This window comes from Syngnathus acus, chromosome 6 (genome assembly GCF_901709675.1).
Source record: "Syngnathus acus chromosome 6, fSynAcu1.2, whole genome shotgun sequence".
NCBI classification, from domain to species: Eukaryota; Metazoa; Chordata; class Actinopteri; order Syngnathiformes; family Syngnathidae; genus Syngnathus; species Syngnathus acus.
In genome coordinates, this window is record NC_051092.1 from 7214622 (window position 1) to 7234947 (window position 20326).

At 41.5% G+C, this 20326-nt stretch overlaps 2 protein-coding genes and 1 non-coding gene across 4 annotated transcripts in view; all 3 read right to left on the reverse strand.

Moving 5' to 3' along the window:
* The window catches only part of jph3 (junctophilin 3), a 29884-nt gene extending 19783 nt beyond the window's left edge, over positions 1–10101 (reverse strand). The window contains exon 1 of the mRNA XM_037254412.1: positions 8186–10101. Coding sequence (XP_037110307.1) covers positions 8186–8567 — 382 coding nt within the window. The 5' untranslated portion in view covers positions 8568–10101. The remainder of the gene's footprint in view (positions 1–8185) is intronic.
* A 1801-nt stretch (positions 10102–11902) lies between these two features.
* Positions 11903–18478, reverse strand: klhdc4 (kelch domain containing 4). Of its 2 annotated transcripts, none has more exons than XM_037254951.1 (13): positions 18072–18478; positions 16749–16840; positions 16501–16579; positions 16268–16366; positions 15967–16103; positions 15697–15789; positions 15404–15566; positions 15067–15130; positions 14749–14957; positions 14389–14617; positions 13672–13851; positions 13433–13561; positions 11903–12993 (listed from the first exon to the last, which is right to left on the reverse strand). In XM_037254951.1, the coding sequence occupies exons 1-13, from the start codon at positions 18168–18170 to the stop codon at positions 12809–12811; spliced, it is 1758 nt and encodes a 585-aa protein (XP_037110846.1). In that variant the 5' UTR covers positions 18171–18478; the 3' UTR covers positions 11903–12808. The 2 variants fall into 2 exon arrangements, with proteins under 2 accessions (XP_037110846.1, XP_037110844.1); XM_037254949.1 differs by having other exon boundaries at positions 15052–15130.
* On the reverse strand, positions 17336–17526 carry LOC119125054. Its single transcript, XR_005098426.1, has one exon. It is a non-coding gene; the product is annotated as a U2 spliceosomal RNA (small nuclear RNA).
* Positions 18479–20326: the final 1848 nt, after the last annotated feature.

Here is a 20326-nt window from a genome sequence, read left to right on the forward strand (position 1 = left end):
AGTGCCTATGTCAATGACATCTGGCCAGCACATCTGCTCAGGCCATTGTAATCATTTCAGCACACAGCTGCACCACCGTATGACAAGCAGATCAAAGTACATACAAACACCCATGGAAGAGTGTGACAGGATTAGCATTTTATTAAACACCCGCCACAATACTTGGTTGAGGCGAAGGAGGCTGGGCTTGGCTTTAGATCAATGCATGAGGCTTCAAAAATACGACTGCCACTCACAAACCATGCCACATCATCTCCATCATCTCACATTCGTCAGAACGAAAAGGAAAACATTATTATAACTGTGATGTAGAGCTCTGCAAAAATGCACAAAGTACTTCCGTTTGACCCGTTCAATTATAATTCCATGGGATTAACTGCTGATCTGGCAATAGACAAGATCATTTCATCATTAAACAACTGCCAAGACCAAGTCGGAACTAACTCGCATCTGGGTGTCGAGACTGAATTCCTTTGAGTACTATGAAAACCCAACTGCTATTATATAAGTAAGTCAGGGACAAACAAGTGAACTTACTTATTTAAAATTGCATTTACGTAACACATAATAAATGAGATTCGTCATGTTGGTGATGAGTTTATCCACGGATCTCATTTGAGGGATTACAATTGCGGAATTAAATTTCTCGGAAGTAAGGACCTTGGAAAGTGACAAGTGGGTGTGAAAGTGAACGGTGCCAATTTGTGTCTTCTAGCGTACTACAGTTTTTCTCGGTTGCTTTGGTACTCAGATCAAAATGTGCAAAACAGTAAGTGCATTTCTAAAAAGAATTTGTACAAATGGCAAAACATGATTCCCCGTAAATACCATCTCAATGTACCGTAATTTTCGGACTATAAGTCGCGTTTTTTTTCATAGTTTGGGTGGGGGGGCGACTTATACTCAGGAGCGACTTATATACATATATATGTTTTTTTTCACTTTTTTGGGCATTTTATGGCTGGTGCGACTTATACTCCGGTGCGACTTATAGTCCGAAAATTACGGTATATGGAAAGGAGGAAAAACTGCAGCACAATTGGAAAACAAAACTAATACAAAAAAAAGTAGAAATGTGAACATGGGGCAGCTGCCTTAGGAGAAATTGTACGTGCAACACTGTAGGAATTTACAGTGCAATCTTCTGACTTACTTGGACGACAAATTATCATTCCCATCAGAGCAATTACTTTCACATATTAGCTGTTTCAGAAAACTGGTTGATCACTGATTGACTTTTTTGGTCAGAATATTTTCAGATTCACAAAAGGTGAGAAATGTACCAAAGCAAGTGAGAAAAACAATGGCTTGACCAACCAACCTTAAAGCAACATCCAGCGTGATGCCTCAGTGAGTAAAATATGCAGGGACACGAGGCTACGTGTCGCTCTCCATGGTGCTGAAATATAGTCTGCGCAGGTGCCGTTTGCTGGTGTTGTCCTTTTAAGATTCAACTCAAACAGACCATTTCAAATATAAACTGTGACATGCACATTTTAGATGCATCAGTCAGAGCGAGGTAGAGTGTTTCTTCATTGTCAAAGAGATGGATGAGACTTTGTCCTCGTCAATGACCGCATATGCAACAGCTGACGAGCTTTTAGTCGTGTCTCACTATTGACTGTGTAACGTAAAGTTCCCTGTGCATACAGTCGCAACTCACATGCCAAAACGATTTTGCGGCTCCTGCCCGGAGGCAAACAGGAAGCACTCGTGAATTATATGGGCCTAGAATTCAGGCCGCGGCAACTGTAGCACGAGGAGCCGTGCAAAAGAGCGTTGACGTGGGGACATCAGAGTTGTGGAAACATTACAGAAGCTGAATTCCTAGTTATCGTCTTAACCAATTTATAAATCCATTCGCTGTCTTTAAAATCCACAAAGTATTCATCATCAATGGATTTAGGTGCCCTGCTGCAAGGCTTTAAGATGCAGCTTTTGCAGACACTGGATGTACGGTACACTTTTTTTTTTGAAAGACACTCATTATAGTGAGGACACACAAGCAAAACATACTTTTAAATGTAAAGAATCGATGGTAAATAAATCAATTTACATATAGACCTCCAGGCACCTTGTAAAGGAAGGAAAACAAAGGGTTGCATCCTCCTACCCATTTTTTGGTAGCCTGGTGTTCCAGTTCCTGGCTGGAGACAAAGGCAATATATTGTGACCATTTGCCTCAAGGTCAATTCAATTTGAATATTCAGGCTGTGCCCTTAAAGAGAGGGACACGGGAGAAGCGAGCACACTGTGCAGACGTCATGAACTGGGGAGACTTTGTGAGATCAGAATGTGAGTGGGATAAAATCTTGATCGAACCATGATGGCTGTGTCAGAGAAGTCCTTTTCCGTCACCACCCAGCTTTGCCCGGTGGCCACTTCAATATACCACAGCAGCTTTTTGACAAAAACATCTGCTCTACGTTTAGCTGACAACATCCAAGAATGGCTAGGAAGAAAACATTCAACTAAGAACTGAACAAAATCCTGTTCAGCATGTGTGGAAGGAGGTGAAACAGGCAATATGAAAAAGGGGGTGGAGCACTTTGCTTCTTATGAGTAGGCCTCAGTAACTGAGTTGTTGCAACACGCTAGGCGAGGAAGACAACCGCCTTGAGCCCCCGCAGGAAGGCTGAGATCGGCCCCAATCTTATTTTAAAAAAGTACTGCTTTAATACTACAACAACAGCATGTGACAGTCGTAAAATGCTTAATATCAACAACTCCATTTTAACAGTCATTGTAATGATGCTTTGTCAGTCTTGTTGATAACGTCGCACATAACTTTCTGGCATGATTTCTCTGCCGCTTCTCCCCAACTATATAAGTACTGAGAGTGGTCCTTTCATTCACACTTGGGGCAATTATGAGTTAGTAATAAAACCACGGTGCATTTAATTACAGTATGCGGTTAGCAATCAAGCTATGCCCACAACATTCCTAAAAAAAATGCATCATGCCTCAAGTGCCTCGCAGAGAGCACAGAGTGAGACGATAGCAAATTGGATGCCTCCGCTATGAATTGGGGGACTACTCGTGGATAATAGCTAGCAGCCGCTAACGGATGGATGTTGGGTCCATTCACAATCTCGCTCCACACCACCCATACATCCTCACAAAAATAACACGGAAGGGTTTCAATGCTGTTTGTTATGTATTTTAAATACAAAAAAGGCATTTTAAATGAAATTCACTTATTAGCAAATAAAAAAGTTATAATTTCAAATTGCTTAAGATAACTTTGCATGTTCCAGTTTTATTTTTTGGGCGAGGGGTGATTTCCTCTTAAGGTTCTACAACAAAATTTAGCAACAATTTTGTCAGTGTGAGATAACATGCCGTGCTTGACATTTATTATTGCTGCTCTGAGATTGTATTCTTACCGTTTTGTAACAATGAGAACAGTAAAGCCAGTGTGGGGAATATTGAGTAAAGGTCTGTAGCATGTGAATCCTGCATGATGTAGTAATCAGTATAACAATCTGATTAAAATATTGGAATCACAAAACGTGGTATGTCAAAAATAAACATAATAGTGAAACAGTGGCAATGGATGTTGTATAAGACAATTTTATAAATGTTGAGCAGCGTTTTGGTTGTTGTAGAATTATAAATGTTGGATTAGTAATGTTTGCACGTATGGTCATTGATCAGTTCAATATGTCAAGCGTGTTAATCTGTCACCCATTTCTGATAATCCAGAAAAGAGCCCACACAAAGTGCTTTCTGGGCAAACTCCCTCAATGGTATGTCCAATTATTACTTAATCAGCACTGATCCTGGGCACATATCCAAAAAAGATTTTGGGAATTTTCGTATGACAGACAGCTCCACTAATCCGCATTTCAAACATCCTAACTCCCTCTTACATAAGAGAGGCATGTGCATATTATTATTATGCTGATACAGTCCGGTATGTGTTTTTTGTGCAGAATCAGCAGGGAAGGAAGACCCTTTTGGGCTTCATGCTAATCTGGCACTAGGAAGAGACACTGAATCGCACTCTCATATGGCATGTGTGTGTGTGGGTGCGAGAGAGCGCGAGAGAGCGAGAGAACGAGAGAGAGAGAGAGAGAGAGAGAGAGAGAGAGAGAGAGAGAGAGAGAGAGAGAGAGAGAGAGAGAGCTCAAACAGAGGAGAAACTCATCAAACTAATATAAAAACATACAGGTAGACAGACAGACATAACAGCCAACGCAGCCAGCAAGACCATCAAACAGCAGGTCGGCAAAACGGGCTTGCGGAGGAGCAACTACTGTCAAGTCGGTTCAAAACTGAACCTCTGTAAATTACCGAGTGATGCCACTAAAGGATTTTGCTTTGCCCCTTTTTTCTCCTTTTCAATTTTTCAAAATTCCATTTGGGGATTTTTCATCTGTAAAAATGATTCACTATATTATATATGTATTGTAATATAACATTGTAAATACAAGGACATAGATGCAAGGAATTTTTTTTTAACAAGCTTGTTTAATCTATTCGTAAAAGCAAGATTTCTTTGTTGTGTTCACACAAAAAGTGTTTGTGTGCATCCTTGAAGTCTAACAAATGTGTTGACTGCATGTTCCTTCCAAACAGTCAACTCCATGCATTATTTATAAACGTTCTCCCTTTTTGCCAACAAGCAGGCTTCTTGTCACGTTTTCTGTCCTAAATTTTAGGCAGCCGTTCACCAAAGCTCTTCCTTGCTCAGCACGATGCCTCTTAAATTGCGTACAATAACACTCGTGTGTGCAAACGTGTGCATGCTTTATTATATCGGCGCTTGTTGAGTGAGCAACGCTGACATCAACACTTCAGATTAAAAACTATTCTAACGAGTCAGAAACTCTAAAAGGGAAACTATTCAGTAGCATGGTGGCGCAGCACGTTCCTTGAGGATTAATGCATTTTAATAGGCTTGGCATAAGGGATGACCTCTCAAATAGCAAACAAAACAAGAGAGTCTGACTTAAATACTGCATACTGATTCTCTCCTTTTCAAATCTTGCTGGGACAAACAGTCACAGTGCATATGGGAAAGAGAGTCACTGAATTCCAAAATGTAAATATTCGCAGTGGTGTAACACATGACACGACCACACTGAGTTGCAATGCACAGCAAGGGCATTAATTCACAGGCAGGCGGTGCCGCTTGTCGGCCGTATAAATTGAGATGCAGATTTACAGATCACTGATAGCCTTATTATATCAAGATAAGGGCCCCTATTGTGGTAGACTGGTGCACGGATGTACGGCATAAAAACTGCATTTTCAAGTTTAATTTTGGGGAATTTGGTAGACAGCGTTGCGCCTCGCTGGGTATTCTGACGAGCCAGCTAAAAGCAGGTCTAAATTGTGGCGCGGGGGGTGTGAGGCAATTTTGGTGGATTTGATCAAGACATATTTTGAGATTTACCGACGCATGTGGTGGCTGTCATTGTATGTCATTCATAAAAATGACAAAAGGATGTATTAATCCGTCTAAATCATTGTAGGAATCAGTTCATTCCTTTAATTATGATTATTATTATCTTGGGTATATTTTTAAATTAACTTGATCTTGTGAAGACCAATGAAAAAACAAGAAAATAATCCCTTAAAGCAACGCCATGGGTCAAGTTATATTGATGTCGAACAAGTTGTTCCGAACAACTGGAAGCCCAACCTTTTATCCATTTGCCACTCCACATTTATGATTATCTTGTTCAGGCTTGTGGTGAACAAAAGACTACTTTGAGGCAAAGGTAGACTAGAATGTTTGCCTTTCAATCGCAGGCTAACAACTAGCATTATCAGTCCATCTCCAATTCTAAGGGAACTCGCCTCTGCATTTATGGTACAAGAAGTGTTATTGTTTTTTTGTTTTTTTGCTTGAATGGTTATTTGCTATGTCTGTGTTGTTGTGTTAAGCAGTCAGATACAACTGACTACCGTAATCTCTGGCTGTTACTGCTGCGTAACACAGTGACAAATAATCTGTCTATTGCTCTCTTCCTCATTGTGCGTATATACGTGTGTGTGTGTGTGTGTGTGTGTGTGTGTGTGTGTGTGTGGATGTGGATTGTAATCAGTCAGTTTAGCTCCTCATCTCAGTAAACACCATTAGCCCAGAAGGCCAAGCCAACCAATCAGAGCCTGGTACAGGCCTTCGAGTGGCCAATAGCAGAAAGGTACAGAGTCTCTCGTGACACGCTGACCTGCTGCACATCGGTGTGCGTTGCTATGGAAACCCACTATACTGTATAGAGTAGCTCTGTGGAAATGCAGTGGGATGCGGGAAGAAAGAGAAAGGTGGGAGGAGAGCAAACGTAGGAGAGAAGTAAAAAGCCAAACAGAAAGAAGAGGAGAGCTGCTTCATATCAGATGTAGTGGAGGGGAGGGAGGGAGGGGGGAGTGGAACTGCCCGTTGATACATGACAGAGAAAGACTGCTGGATCTATGTGCACTCAATGGGAAACTTCACTGCACAAGTATAGAATAAATAAGGAGTAATACTTTAGTAAATGTCAAAAGATTGTGAGTAATTGATTTCACATTCAGACACAATTGTAAACAGAAAAAAATAGCAGTTAATATGCATTTGTAAACTGACCGAGAATGAATACTTCACATATTTAATAGTAAATAATAACCAGAAAAAATAACAATATTGATAGAAAAAATAATCAACTCACATGAATGCATTGTCATAGTTTAACTGTGTCAATGATATAATTTGAAGTAGACTCACAAATTATATTAGCTTCTTTTTTTTTCAGCAAGTGAAACTGGTATTAAAGACTTTATTCTGGAAATTATGCGAGGTAGGCAGAGTTACAGTTCAGATGCAAAGTTTTGCAGTGGTTAACTTCTTTTTATATTTGAATGACGGTTAGTGAATGCTTTTAAAAAGGAGTTGCGTAATGCTCATCTGTGACGTGACCCATCTTCGGATTAATACTTTGGTATTCGACAGTAATGTTAAGACTGAATGTTTTTGAAATCTTGTTAAGGGTGACTAATTTTTACACGTGCATAACCATGAAGAACACTTGTCTGATGCGGTTTTGGTTGAGCGGTCAGCCAAATCGGGGCAATAAAACTTGCCCATGCATAAAAATCTAAATACCGTACGCCAACATTTCCGCATGTGCCATCTATGACAATAGATTTTAAAAAAAAGTTGAAACGCATTACAGTGATGCAAATCCTCCCCCTTTGCATGATTTTGCCCACACCTATTATTCACAACCTCCCTTGTCCTGATAAAAAAGTACTTCCGACGACGATGATCATCCAAACAGGCATCGTTATGCCATGACTGATTCATGCAAACGTACAGCTGTCCATCCAGCTATCCTTTACATTGTCTCCTTCAGCCCATCTGTCTGGCCACACGTCAAGGCATCTCTGTCCTGATGAAACCTTTCAAAGTAATCTCGTCTCTCGATATCATCGCAGCGCTCACAATGGAGTGAGGATGCGTGCAAGTGTTTGTGTGTGGTCTAGAGCAGTATTGTCCCGGAACAGCCTGCTGTTCATAGTAGACTTATATAACTGGTCTGCATGCATATTACTGTCAGCGCTTTTGCCTTGGTTGCATTATGTCTTTGTATACGCAATGTGTCCCTGCAAAAAACATCATTGATCGTGAGCGCATTTACTCAAAAGGGATTTGATAACGTCAAATGATCACACCCAGTTGAGCTGTGTTTTAGGGCCCTATTTTGGTAGACAGGCAGGCGCACGTACACCGGATGTAAATAAAAATGGCACAGACGTTATCGTGTCAGGGCAAGTCTAGTTTACCACATTTGGGAATGTTTGTAATTAGTGTGTCCCTATTAGTGTGAAGATTTCAAACCTCCACTTTGAGACCCGTTTTCAAATGTGTTTTTTTTTTCCAACTTTTACTTTGAGAGCTGTTGCCTTATCAGGGTCTAAAACAAGGCCGTATGCTATGTAGCTATGCGCTTAGTTAATGGCGTACAGGCCTGTGTCAAAAACAGAGAAAATGAAAAATGTCTGCAAGATAGGACGACCCAATAAGACCTCTAGATAACCTCTTCCGTTGTACCTTTCTGTCACCAGCCTCCGTCAAACCTTAATCAGATACCAGACAGTTTACCCATTTGATCCTTTGACAGGCATTCACTAAATTCTCTAAATGTTCTCGCCTTCAAACTAAAAGCATGCAATGTAAAAGTCTTTCCCAACTTACCTCCATCAGAGTACGTTTCAGTGCCGTATCCGTCTTGCAGGCCATTGTTCCACGTTCCCTCGTACTTGCCGCTCATCCCGGTGCTCTCCCGAAGGCCGTAGCGTCCCTTAAAACCATGCGTCCATTCCCCCTTGTAGACCCATCTGCCCTTGTTCTCGACGCCCACACCGTGTCTCTTGCCCTGCGCCCACGTGCCCTGGTAAGTGTTCCCGCTGGGCCACGTGTAGACGCCCAGCAGCTCAAAGCCATGGGCCCACGACCCACAGTACTCGCCTTGGCCTTTGGGTCCCGTGCATATCCCGTGACCATGCGCCTTGCCCTCTTCCCACCCGCCGCAGTATGACCCCCCATCGTCAAAGTTGAATCTGCCTCCAGTGGACATGCATGAAACAGGTCTCGGCAATTCACCTGAAGCCTCGACAAAAAGAAAAAGAAAAGAAAAAGAAAAGAGAGGGAGAAGAAAGGAGGACAGGTTGGTGCTAAAGGGATCAGTCCATGGAGTTTAGGTTTGAGGTGGAGGTCGGAGGAGTAGAAGAAGAGGGAGGAGCGGGTGGGTGGGAGGGAGGGAGAGAACTCCCACTCAGTTCAACACAGGCCTCTGTGCTCGGATGCCGTAAGCTTTACAAACTGAGGAAGAAGAAATGAGTTGACCCTGCACGGCGGCGTCAGGGATCTCCTGGTGGATATATCACACCATTCTCCTGCTTGCTTATTTGGAGCACCAACTCACAACTTGCCGGCTCCTGCCCGATGTGAGGGAAGAGGATGGTGGTCCCATTTCTGCCACTATACGCTGAAAATCAAAAGCTCCAGCAGTCCGCCATGGGCCGGCCTCCGCGCTCCATGGCACGCATTCACCTCCGTTCCTGCTTTCAGCTGCCTCCTATGTGACTATGCCGCCGCCGCCGCCTCCTCCTCTTCCACCTCCTTCTCCACCTCTTCTGTGGCGCGTGGAGCACAGAAGTCTCCCCAATGGTAGCTCATCAAACATCCACTTAGGCTTCCATAATCAGGATCAAGGCCCCAACTGCATGTGACATGCTGTCAGATTTATTAAAATAAAAAAACTTTCCTTTCTCCGACATTGAGGTTTATCTTCTTTGACTCTGCTCTTGCTGATCAAGCTTAGTACATAATGTTAAATCACACAACTAAGTCCATCTGTAGCTCACTTTTGGCTTCACACACACGTAGAGTCAGGGAGCACACGCATACTTAAAAGGCAGGGATAAAAATCAGGGGCAAACATGAATTAATTGCGCTTTGCTGTTTTTTTCTCTGCCAGCAAGCAGCAATGCGGTCTCCCCTCTTTCAGATGCACACACCCACACACACAATGAAAATAAATAAGTGAATAGATGAATATCTCCACCCGTGTTCCTCCTGCGGCTTCTGTCTCAGTCTGTCTGCAGGTCTTTAATCCACTGCGTCCATAAGTGGTTTATCCTCTGCGTGGGTTGCCTTCAGTTTGATGAGATAATATCCATTTATATCATCTTGTTTTGCTCTCTTCGGTGCTCTTCAGCATCCCTCGCTCATCTCCACGTTTCCCCATGGAGAAGCGGCTGACGCATAACCTGCTTGTCTTGCTCCCACAATTTCTCCTTATTCTCTCTCTCTCGCTCGCTCGCTCTCCCTCTCTCTCCTAGAAAATCTGCTCATTACAGAGGACTGTTCCAATGCAGGCAGCCAACCCCGCTCTCCCCCTCCTCCTCCTGCTCAGAAACACGCTCCATCTTTTAAAGTGACACGCTCTCACTCACTTGTAGCTTTTCAACATATCCACACCTCAAACGTGCAGATTGTGCCTCATACCGACAATGATTCTTGCACAAAGCACTTTTGCATACGCCATGTAAAAAGGGAGAACCAAAAAGCAAGCAAGCAAACAGTTGGTGTTTCTATTCTATAAGTGATCTCGCTAACTACTGCCCTGGTATGCATGGATGAATGGACAGACGGACAGATGGTTGGACAGACTGATGTTTCGTTAGACTTGATATGGAGAGGAATAAATTTGGGAACCCAAGCCACACAGCCGATTCAAGAAACCAACAGTATATCTGATAGACAGACAGCAATGCCACTTACTCGCCGTTGCAAGAAGTCAAACCTAGCCTTGGGTCTATTGAGGGCCATCATGTGAACGTTCTTCAGAGACAAAAATATAAACACAAAAAAAGGGGAGAACATTTTTTTTTGGTGGAGGAGTGCTTTTCTGTGAGCAGAATAATGCATTTGTTGTCAAATGGCTTCAATTCTGTTGATGTGTGTTAAATTTCCTGTTCTGGGCTAAATGTTACCATTAACATAATGTTAACATGCAACAAATAGTCTTGTTTTTTATTTTATTTTTTTCATCTCTTTCTCGAATAAGCGATGGTACATTTAATGACTGGAATTGTTCAGCTATACAGTATATCTGACAACTTTGGCATTCTCTTTGTTGAAAGTTGAAATCTTGAAGTGACTTGCTCATGGCCATGTCACTAATTACGTTTCAAGCATGCACATGTACAAACAATGCTAATATGTCCTTCGGAAGAGATTATGTACCCAAGTGCAACTCTTCCTCTCAGCAGTCCTTCTGCTCTTGTCCTTGCCCCTTCTGTCTACCAACCTCTTGGCGTGATAAACCCATTCCGGGCCAGATTACGATAATAAAATCACAGTGAGTTTAGGGATTAAGGTTGAGGCCTCTAAACATGCAAGATGGTGGAAAGAGAGATTGGGGGGAGGGGAGCACAAGGGATCTGGAGGAGCAATGCATGTGACTGCATAGATAAAATAAAAAATATTTAAAAAAACACGACATCACCCATGTTAATTCAATTGGAGCCAGGGACCACGCTGATAATGTTCACTGAATATTTGTTTTTCTTTGGGTTTTTTTTTGGGTGGGGTGGGGGGTGAAACAACCTTGAAGACAAGTCAGACAGATCTTGTATGATGCAAAGAAAAATAACCAAAAAAGAAACCTTTTAACGTAAACTGAGTTGAATTCTCATAAGTTTTCTTTTGAGATTTTAATTTGGGGAATATAAAATGATTTCAGAAATTTGAATGTTTGACTATAATGTATTTTGAAGTGTCAAAGTCAGCGTATTCAGCAGCATGAACATAAACCGACCAAAATAATCAATTCATAACATCAACCTATAGGCAACTATACGTCACTATCGTTGGTGTTATGCAAGAAAAAAAGACGTCCTGATTTGGGTGTGTAAATAAGCAAATAGCACACACACGTACGTACATGCCTGTACATCTCTGACGAATACTACGTCCGCCTACGTCAGCAGTGCATCCTGAAAAAAAATTCTCTTTGGCTATTTATAAAAGCTTTTTTTGGTCCCAGAGTTAAAATTGAAAAGGGGGAACGCAAGAGAGGAAAGAACAGGGGCTACGGAAGACAGCCTCGTTCTCATCCATCTCTTCTCCTTCTCTATTATTCATCAGCCTCTTCTCATCCCTCATTCTGATGGAGAATAAAATAGGTCAGAGTGGAAAGACTGGTGCTCAACCCGTGATTGATGTCTTATCTGACACGGTGCGCACTTTGTCCTCACCACCTTCTCTGCACCGCATTCTTAATTCCTCTTTTCCTCCATCTGCCATCTTTTCGCTGCCCGCTTTTCTCTGAGCTCAAGTGTCAAAAAACAACCGAATTGTGATACTGAAATGTGTGAACAATGTAAAGAAATGTGGACTTGGCCATCCTTGTCAGGTGAGATTTTCTTTTTCATTCAAGTGTAAAAATACATTTGAAAACCAAAGGATCATTTTTCCTAATTCACATGAGAGTGTGGGTTCCTATAATCACATGCCAAAGTATCATCATAAAAAATAACTTCTTGTAAAATTGCCTCAGGAGTAATGTAAAGCCACTATTTGGAACCCAAATGTATACATATACTGAATATTTTGTTTACCTTTGCTGTTTCTTTTACTTTAGTCGGGGTCTCACATTAGCAGATGCTGGCCTGTACAAATTTGATACATACAAAGAAATACACATATTCTTACTTTTTAACATGTTTTGCTTTACCTATTAAGATGATTAAACCATTTTTTTGCACTGCACACATTTTAGACACCAATTCACTAATATGACATATTTGATATTCACCAGATTATATCACTGAATATACAAAGCCAGAAGCAGTTCTGTCAAAGCCTCATGGTGGCCCTGCTTCTGTCAATGTATATATTTCTGCAGGTGTCTAGTCTTCCCCTGCTGGCCGTGATGAATATTGCAGGTTAGAGCTCAATCATTTGGGTCAGGCGTATCAACACCCTGGACATATTAGATTCTGAAATGTGACTCATTTTTGATGGAGATGTACATAAACTGTTAATAGACCACCGATGTTACATGAAAGTAACACTCAGAGCTTTATCAATGAAGGATTGGTAATACATGTACATGTTTTCTGTGGATGGGGTTTATATCAGCTCTGATACCCTAGACAAGGTCACAATTACTCCTATGAGCAATTAAAAGTCTTCACTTGACCCAAAATGTTGCTAAGACAATTTGCATTACAAGTTCAATGACTTAGCTTGCATAAAGCATAACATGTAAATAATGTATTTTACAAAGCGTGGTTGAAGTCAAGTCATTCAAACATCCTGCGCATGGTCTTCATAGAAGACTTTAGCCATAGCTAAGGCTACCTTGGCGACTTTTTTGTCCTTGGCATCCGCACCCATGTTGGTGCGTGCGAGTCCGATCCAGTACTGCTCTGTCCGGGCCTGGTAATCCGTCAACGTCTCCCCATCCTTTGCTGTTGGGTGCTCATGTTCATCTGGACAATGAGAGTTTCATCATGTTCTTACTTGATTCAACGCTGCATTGAAGCCAACGGCAGTGATGTCATCATGAGCTTTCGAGATTTGATCTTGATATCTTGTGGGAGCAGCGGGTTAGATGAACTCTCCGCTTTTTAGGTCGATTGGGTCAAATTGCCCCCAACTTCCTGGGTCAGTCCAATTTTTAACCCCAAACCCTTTTACCCCTTCATTGTCAGGGTGTATTTTAATTTAACATGGTGTTGGCGCAAAATTAATATTAAAAAAATATATTTTGATCTGTTACCATAAAATATCAACATTATAAGTTAAACCCATGGGAAATTAACAAAAGTCCACTTGGTGAGGATTTTCTTTTTTTGTTAATAATGTTGACTAATTGGTGAGATTACAAACCAACAGGTAGGCCAAAATAGATGGAGAACAATCCCTTGCCTTCCTTATCAGACTCCTCTTCTTCTTCTCCTCCCTCTGCTCCTCCAGCCACCTCTTCTTCTTCTTCTTCTTCTTCTTCTTCTTCGTCGTCATCGTCAGATTCAGACTCCTCCAGCCATTCTTGGGTCTCTAAAAAGGGTGAATCATAAATCCAGTGAAAACTCACACAAACACAGATTTTTATTGCGGAATTTCCGAGGCGGTCTTGACGAGCTGTTTTGTCGAACTGGCTGACTCACTTGGATCCATCTCAACCAAGACCTCCCACTGGTCCATCTTGTGGAGGTCCAGACAGTAGAAGTCGTTCAAGGTGAACTGGCGGCTTCCCACTTCAAACATCCCGCCGTAGAGAAAAAGCTTGCCCTGACGCACCGTTGCCATGGCGCTGGACCGTGGGCAGGGTTCCACTAGGGCTGATTCTGAAATCAGAATGCAAGAGGCAACACTGTTTTGTTTGGAGGTGTTCTTTTACCCCCATTCTCTTTTTCACATAAAACACATATTGAATGTTTATCAACATCCATGCTAATTTCTGTGATCCAGCGACTGACCATCAGCTGATGTAAGCACGCGTTGCCTCTTATTTGGAGAACTATGTGACTTTGTTTCCACAAAATTATGTTGTATAATAGTCGCCCATTTCTTGAGAGCAGACTTGAAATTAGTAGAGATGTGCAATTTGATCTTGGTCATCTTGTGTCAGATTACATTTGATAGCAAAAGGATTCTTGCTTATGCTTTTTTTTTTTGCGCTTATGTTTTTTTTTTTCTATCCTGGAAGACTACTGAGAAGGCCAGCTGATCTGACCTCATGTCTGGTGAGAACTCGGTAGTGTTCTTGCTTCGACAAAGGCAACAACCTCTGAAGAAAATGGTGTGTGTGCAGAGACGAAAACAAATCCACTGATTCGGTGACACGAGATTGCAATTCTGTGAGGGTGTGAATTCGATCATACCATCCTCTTCTTCGTCATCCTCCTCTTCATCATCGATGGCCTCCTCCGCCTCCTGAGCTCCAGGTAATACTTCCTTGATGGTCATCACTGTGCCATCTTCTGTAACAATCTCCTTGATGACTTCAGTTGGCCCCGTGGGAGCATCTTCTACTTCCTCCTTATCTGCTACTTCCCCCCCAGCTTCATCCTTCTTCCCTCGCCGACGTTTCTTCTTGTCTGACTTGTTACCCTAAAAGGACACATCAAGAGACGTCAGTTGTGTTGGTGGACCCCAGCGATACCGCACTTTATCATTTGCATACCATCACTGCATTGTGGATGATAAAGCGATTGCTTTTTCTGCAGTTGATAGTCACTCACCCTGAGTTGAGCGGGATACCAGCGGTTCTTCACTGTGTCGTACAAGTAGAGGTCATTATAGAAGTCACCTTCCAGTGTTTCCTCATCTTCTTCATCACAAACCCCACCAAATAACACAGCGCGCCCTAACGGGCCCACCGCCATGGAGAAGCCAGATCGGGGAGGCGGCTTGTTTCCAGAGGGGCTCAATCTGGACCAAGTCCATTTCTCTGGAAAACACAGACAAGGTGCAAGAGCAATAATGTGTTTCAGAATCCCAAAAAATTGCTACTTTACATTACATTGTGCTTACGGTGGTCGTACCTTGGCCATCTTTACCTTCTTGCTTGAGTAGAAACATGTCAGAGTGGATCGTTCCCTTCTCAATGTCCTTTTTCAGTTTCTATGTGAACATAGCATCTATTAAGTCATGAGGACATTGCATTGAAAGTTAAAGTGGGACCTTAACCTGGAAGTGTAATTTGTTCTGTCCCCACCAATTTAACCATTTAAAATTCCTTACTTTATTTGAGCACCTTTCCCCCCCCCAAAAAAAATCAACAAATAGCACAGTAGTGTAATATAAATAGCCGAGTGAGTGTCAGCACATGTGAAGCGCTCTCATAACTCCAATTGTGGCCCACAAAACATTGAAATCATAATCACACATGCTTACCAGTTTCGAGTAACCTCCATATATGATGACACCAGAGCCATCAGGTGTAGAGGTCATCTGACAGGCGGAGCGTGGCAAGGGGGCAACGCCTGACACGGAGAGGCGTGACCAAGAGAAAGTATCCAGGGAGAACGAATGGATGTCATTGTAGTAGATAAAATCTCTGTAAGATGGAAAACGCGCAGATGAAGAATGTGTCGGAGGAACTATTTTATCATAAATAGAAATTTACAAATGTGACCTGCGATCTTTAAGTTTGAATTGGCTGGGTGATAGGTGAACATGTTGCCTACCTGGTGCTCTCATGGAAACCTCCAAACACCAACAGCTGTCTTTTGCTAAGAGCCATCCGGTGGCCACTGCGACCCGATGGACCACCAGGTGCTCTAGACAAACACATCGAATTTGCTTAAAAAGAGGCTAAGCACCAAATAGTGCTTCAATCAACCTCAGTTATGTGTTTGTAATATCAGGTGGCTCTTTGTACAAGCAATAAAATGTCCAATAAGGTTTACTGCAAATCAAAATCAACAAGCAATAGACTTTAACTGAGCCTGGCGTACTTGATATTCTCCCAGGTACATGTAGCAAGGTGCAAAACCCAAAGGTCCTTGTAGTGGTAGAATTGTTCCCCGTTTGGCGAAGCAAACTCTCCTCCAAACACCCACAGCTGGCCCCCACCTTGAGAGACCGCCACTGTCTAAGGAAGGCGATGGTACACAAAGGGAGAAAGGAATATGTTATATGTTACATATATTAGGTATTGCACTTTAGGAAAAAGGCAAAAATGGCGGTTTTGCAGGACAACACATGCACGCCTAAGTTAAAAGGTCGATTTAAAAAAATAACATTGTCATGATGTACCTGGTGAGAGCATCGTGGGGGAGGAGGGTTGGGGATCTCAGACTTAACCCAACTGTTCTTTTTAATGTTGTAGAAAAACAGATCATTGTACAGGTATGTCTTTAAATACAGAAAAAGAAAACAAGAATTCAGATTAGGTTTGAGAGAAAAAGCAAATGAAACATGATATCTACTGATTCTAAGGAATTGACAGCTAAACATATTTATAGGCTCAGAAAAAGGTTTTATATTACCTTCTTCCCATTAAAGAATTCACCACCAAAAAGGATGAGCTCATCTTTGTCTGGGTGAGCAGTAAGTGTTGCACTTAATCTGGAAATTGTTAAGAAATGTTAAGAATGACCTCACAAGTTACAGTATTAATAAAAATGAGGCTTTCAAACTAATAACAAAAATAGGTACATTTTTGAAAGTATGGATTGCAGTGTTTGGGAACTTTTCGGTTTTGAGTGATTATGTGACATTGACGCCGAAATCTCACCTTGCTGATGGAGGAGAACATGCAGTCTCTACAACTTGAGTCTTCTTGGCATCTATGCTCTGAAATTCAGCAATCAGAGCCTCCAAATCTTCCTTGAATAAAACGGCAGGTTAAAATTGCTTTTCAGTAATAATGCTGCACAGCAGTGAATTTGTCAAGGGGTAAACACTCATGTTGGAATTGATTCTCTACAAGAGTGACCAGATTGGGGTTTCTGAAAAAGAGGACACCATTTTTTGGGAGGCAACGGGGTGGGGGGGTGTTAGCGCTGGAGTGGCCTGTCAAAAACTTCAGGTCTTTGGATTTAGCAAGAACAGTGGCTCGGTCACCAAAACAAGCTGCATGCACTACCTGCATATGATTGTCAAAGAAAGACACAGCCAATTTTAAAACTAAAATCAAATGACTCAATTTTAAACAGGCAACTGATTTCCTGCAGGTAATTCAGTTTTGGATGCCACAATGCATGCTGGGATGTGCAGCAGGGGGGGTTTGAATGCCCATGATGCCTTGAGTGTTTGCAAACAGCTTGGTTGGAAAGCCTCAAAACCCATTAGGTTTAGGTGCACATTAAATTTAACCAGGATAGGGGGTGCACCATTTCTGGAGGTACTACAATACCAGATCGATGCGTGGAGTGGACGGAGCAAGCCCCTATTCCATCTCCCTGTCCCAAAAATCAATTTAATATATGGTCCCCAGATAGGGGACGTATCAGATATTAAACTGATAAGAACAGATACTACACTTGATCTTAGCAAAAAGGTCGAGAAGCGATAACCCCAAAATGATCAAACGGGGACGACCTCATTCCCAGCACGACAACCTTAAGTGAGAGTGACAAACGTCACGTGGCGACAACAAGTTATTATTATAAAAACAAATACATATTGAGTATATTGCTGGGTACTACATGTCACGTGACCCATGGTGGTCCAATGAAAAAGCACCAAGAAAGTTATCTCGATTAATGGCATTAAAATCTTTTTTGACACGCAAAGAACCCAATTACAGATGTTCACGAATATTAGAAACAAATGGTGAATTTTAATAGGACAATTATGTTGCTTTGCATGCTACAAATGAACAAAATGTAGTGATCCAGCGACAATAATTTTGTTTTCAAACCTATCTCCCGTGAAACAGATGTGGTTTATAAAAGTTAACAAATAAATTATTATTCAAGAAAAAGGCAGCTATTTTAATCTCTAACGCATTTAATTTGATTTTAAGCATTACAAACGTCTACAGAATTACGAATTAAGAAAAAAAGAAACTTGACAAGTGCTGTCTTATAATGGTCATATGTAAAACAACTGTCACCTCTTCACGTTTGGATCTCTTGGAAACCTTTTTCTCCATTTTGGCAGCGGTCTTCTCTGCTCCCTTCCCCTTCTTTTCGTTTTTGCTTTTTTTACCCATTGTTGCTGGTGATTTTATTCAGTGATAAGCAATTAGACGGTTAAATTGCCCTGCATACAAACTTCCCACATGTTCAGTAAAACACAATGCCGTGGCTCATCAGCTGGCACTATCCGGCTCAGCAACGTGCCTTCGTGGCGGCCACGAAAGTGGGGTCAAATTCTCGTCAAACCTAATGAATGTACGTTAAAGTCATTCAAAACGTGCTTATCTCTCAACCGATTTTCACGAGGTTTACTTTTTGTCTGTCAATTGGACAACCACCTAGTATGCATCGTGTCTATGGCTGACAGCTTTTGCTTCCGGAAACTTGATGCACCGTCTAAATCTGACTGCGCCATCTAGCGTATCGGAAGATAACTTACACTTTTTTATTTTTTTTATTGACTGAGATTACTTTAGAGCTGTGGCAAAATCATTGTTCAGGGGCGCAGATAGGATTTGAGAACAGGATTGACAGAGACCAAGATAATTAAAAAAAATAAAACAGAAAGCTAACGTTGAAACTCCGAGCATGCAAATAGTTTCAGAGAATTACTTATTTACTGTTAATGTTATATATTTATTGTTCCCTCATAGCAAACTTGTATTCAACAACCTCTTTTATTGAGTTCACTTACTGTACTTAATTCAGCATTGTGATGTATTATTTGTCATATGTTATTTGTTTTATATTATTTGTTATAGTATGTTTAAACTAAGTCATTTATATATATTTCTGAACAAACAGACTATTTATTTAGATGTTGAAGTGAAGCACCACTTTACCTCAAATGCTTTTGAGGTCAAATCATGAGCTTGCAACCATGCCAGCAGTAACAATCATTGCAAATTTAGGATTTAAACTCATCTCAATTAATACAAAACTTAAAATGATATCTATCAGGCTTGGTGGTGCGAAGTGACGGGTCAAAATACTTTGTCCCTGTCTTACCAGTAAGAAAGAAGGCCTCGTATGGGGTGCAGCAAAAACAACGACTATTTGTGTAACATGAATGAATATTTGTGCCCATTTATATACAGTGCATGAGGAATGTCACAGACAGCCACTGATGAATCTTCACACCTCTACACAGGATTTTGCTTGCACATCAGTGCTCTATTGAAACTATAAGGTCATATAAGAATGTGATGATTTGCAGATTGTCTGACAACCACCTTTATTTGTAAACATTGTGACACTGAAAATAAGGACAGAGGGAGTTGATAAAATTACACTACACTCTGTAGCCCAAGGGAGGCGTTAGTGTGTCACAAAAATGGAGCCTCATGAGGAAAGGGGGGGGGAAATAAAAACTAAAAATAACTGAACCATTTCTAAGAACATCCTGCTGTGTTCTTTGATAGTTGGAGATTCGATGTTGAATGCTTCTTGTTGAGTTGAAAGTGCTTGAAGATTTTATGGCCTTGTTTGTTACAGAGAAATGGTACCCGCTGCAAAATTAAAAGTGCCAGTCAAAAGCATGTTTACAAATGAATTGCCATCTGCATCTATAGCAAATAAATCATCCCTCTGTGGTTTAATGAGATTCTTTATCTTTCATCTCTGCTCCTGCTTCTGTTCTCATATCACTTCCAGCAGAAGGCTAAAATGTTTCAGAAGAATTATTGATTTGATGCTGAGTGTAATCACCATTTGCAGTCATCCATCAATAAATTGTTATATTGTTTTCCTTCTACAAACGCTGGCCAAAATCCCTCACCTGCACACACACACACACATGCATTGACTTCTCAGCTGATCAAATGCTTCTAGGATATGGCACATGACCTTTCTCCTCACCACTGCGTACGGCATACCTTTGTTGATTTTCTGAGACACCTCACGTGTGTTTGTGTCTTCATCTTGTCCAGCTTGCACGTTAGCTCTGCAAGCACTCAACAAAATCGTTAACACTGACATAGTGATGATGTTCCTGGTATGAAATACATATTGTGTCTTTTGCTGGGAGCCAGAGCCTCCAAGAAAAATGAGTCAAGTCACGTGAGAAGCCATGAGACCATTGTTCTTGGAGTCCAGACTCACCGAATACAGTCAAATCTAACTGTGGTTTGCAAACGTGTTTTTGCAGCATTTGTTTATGTGCCAGAATTAACGGACCAATCTGACATTTGACTTCCATTTTGCTAGTTTGAGTCGATGAGGTGGACGAGTG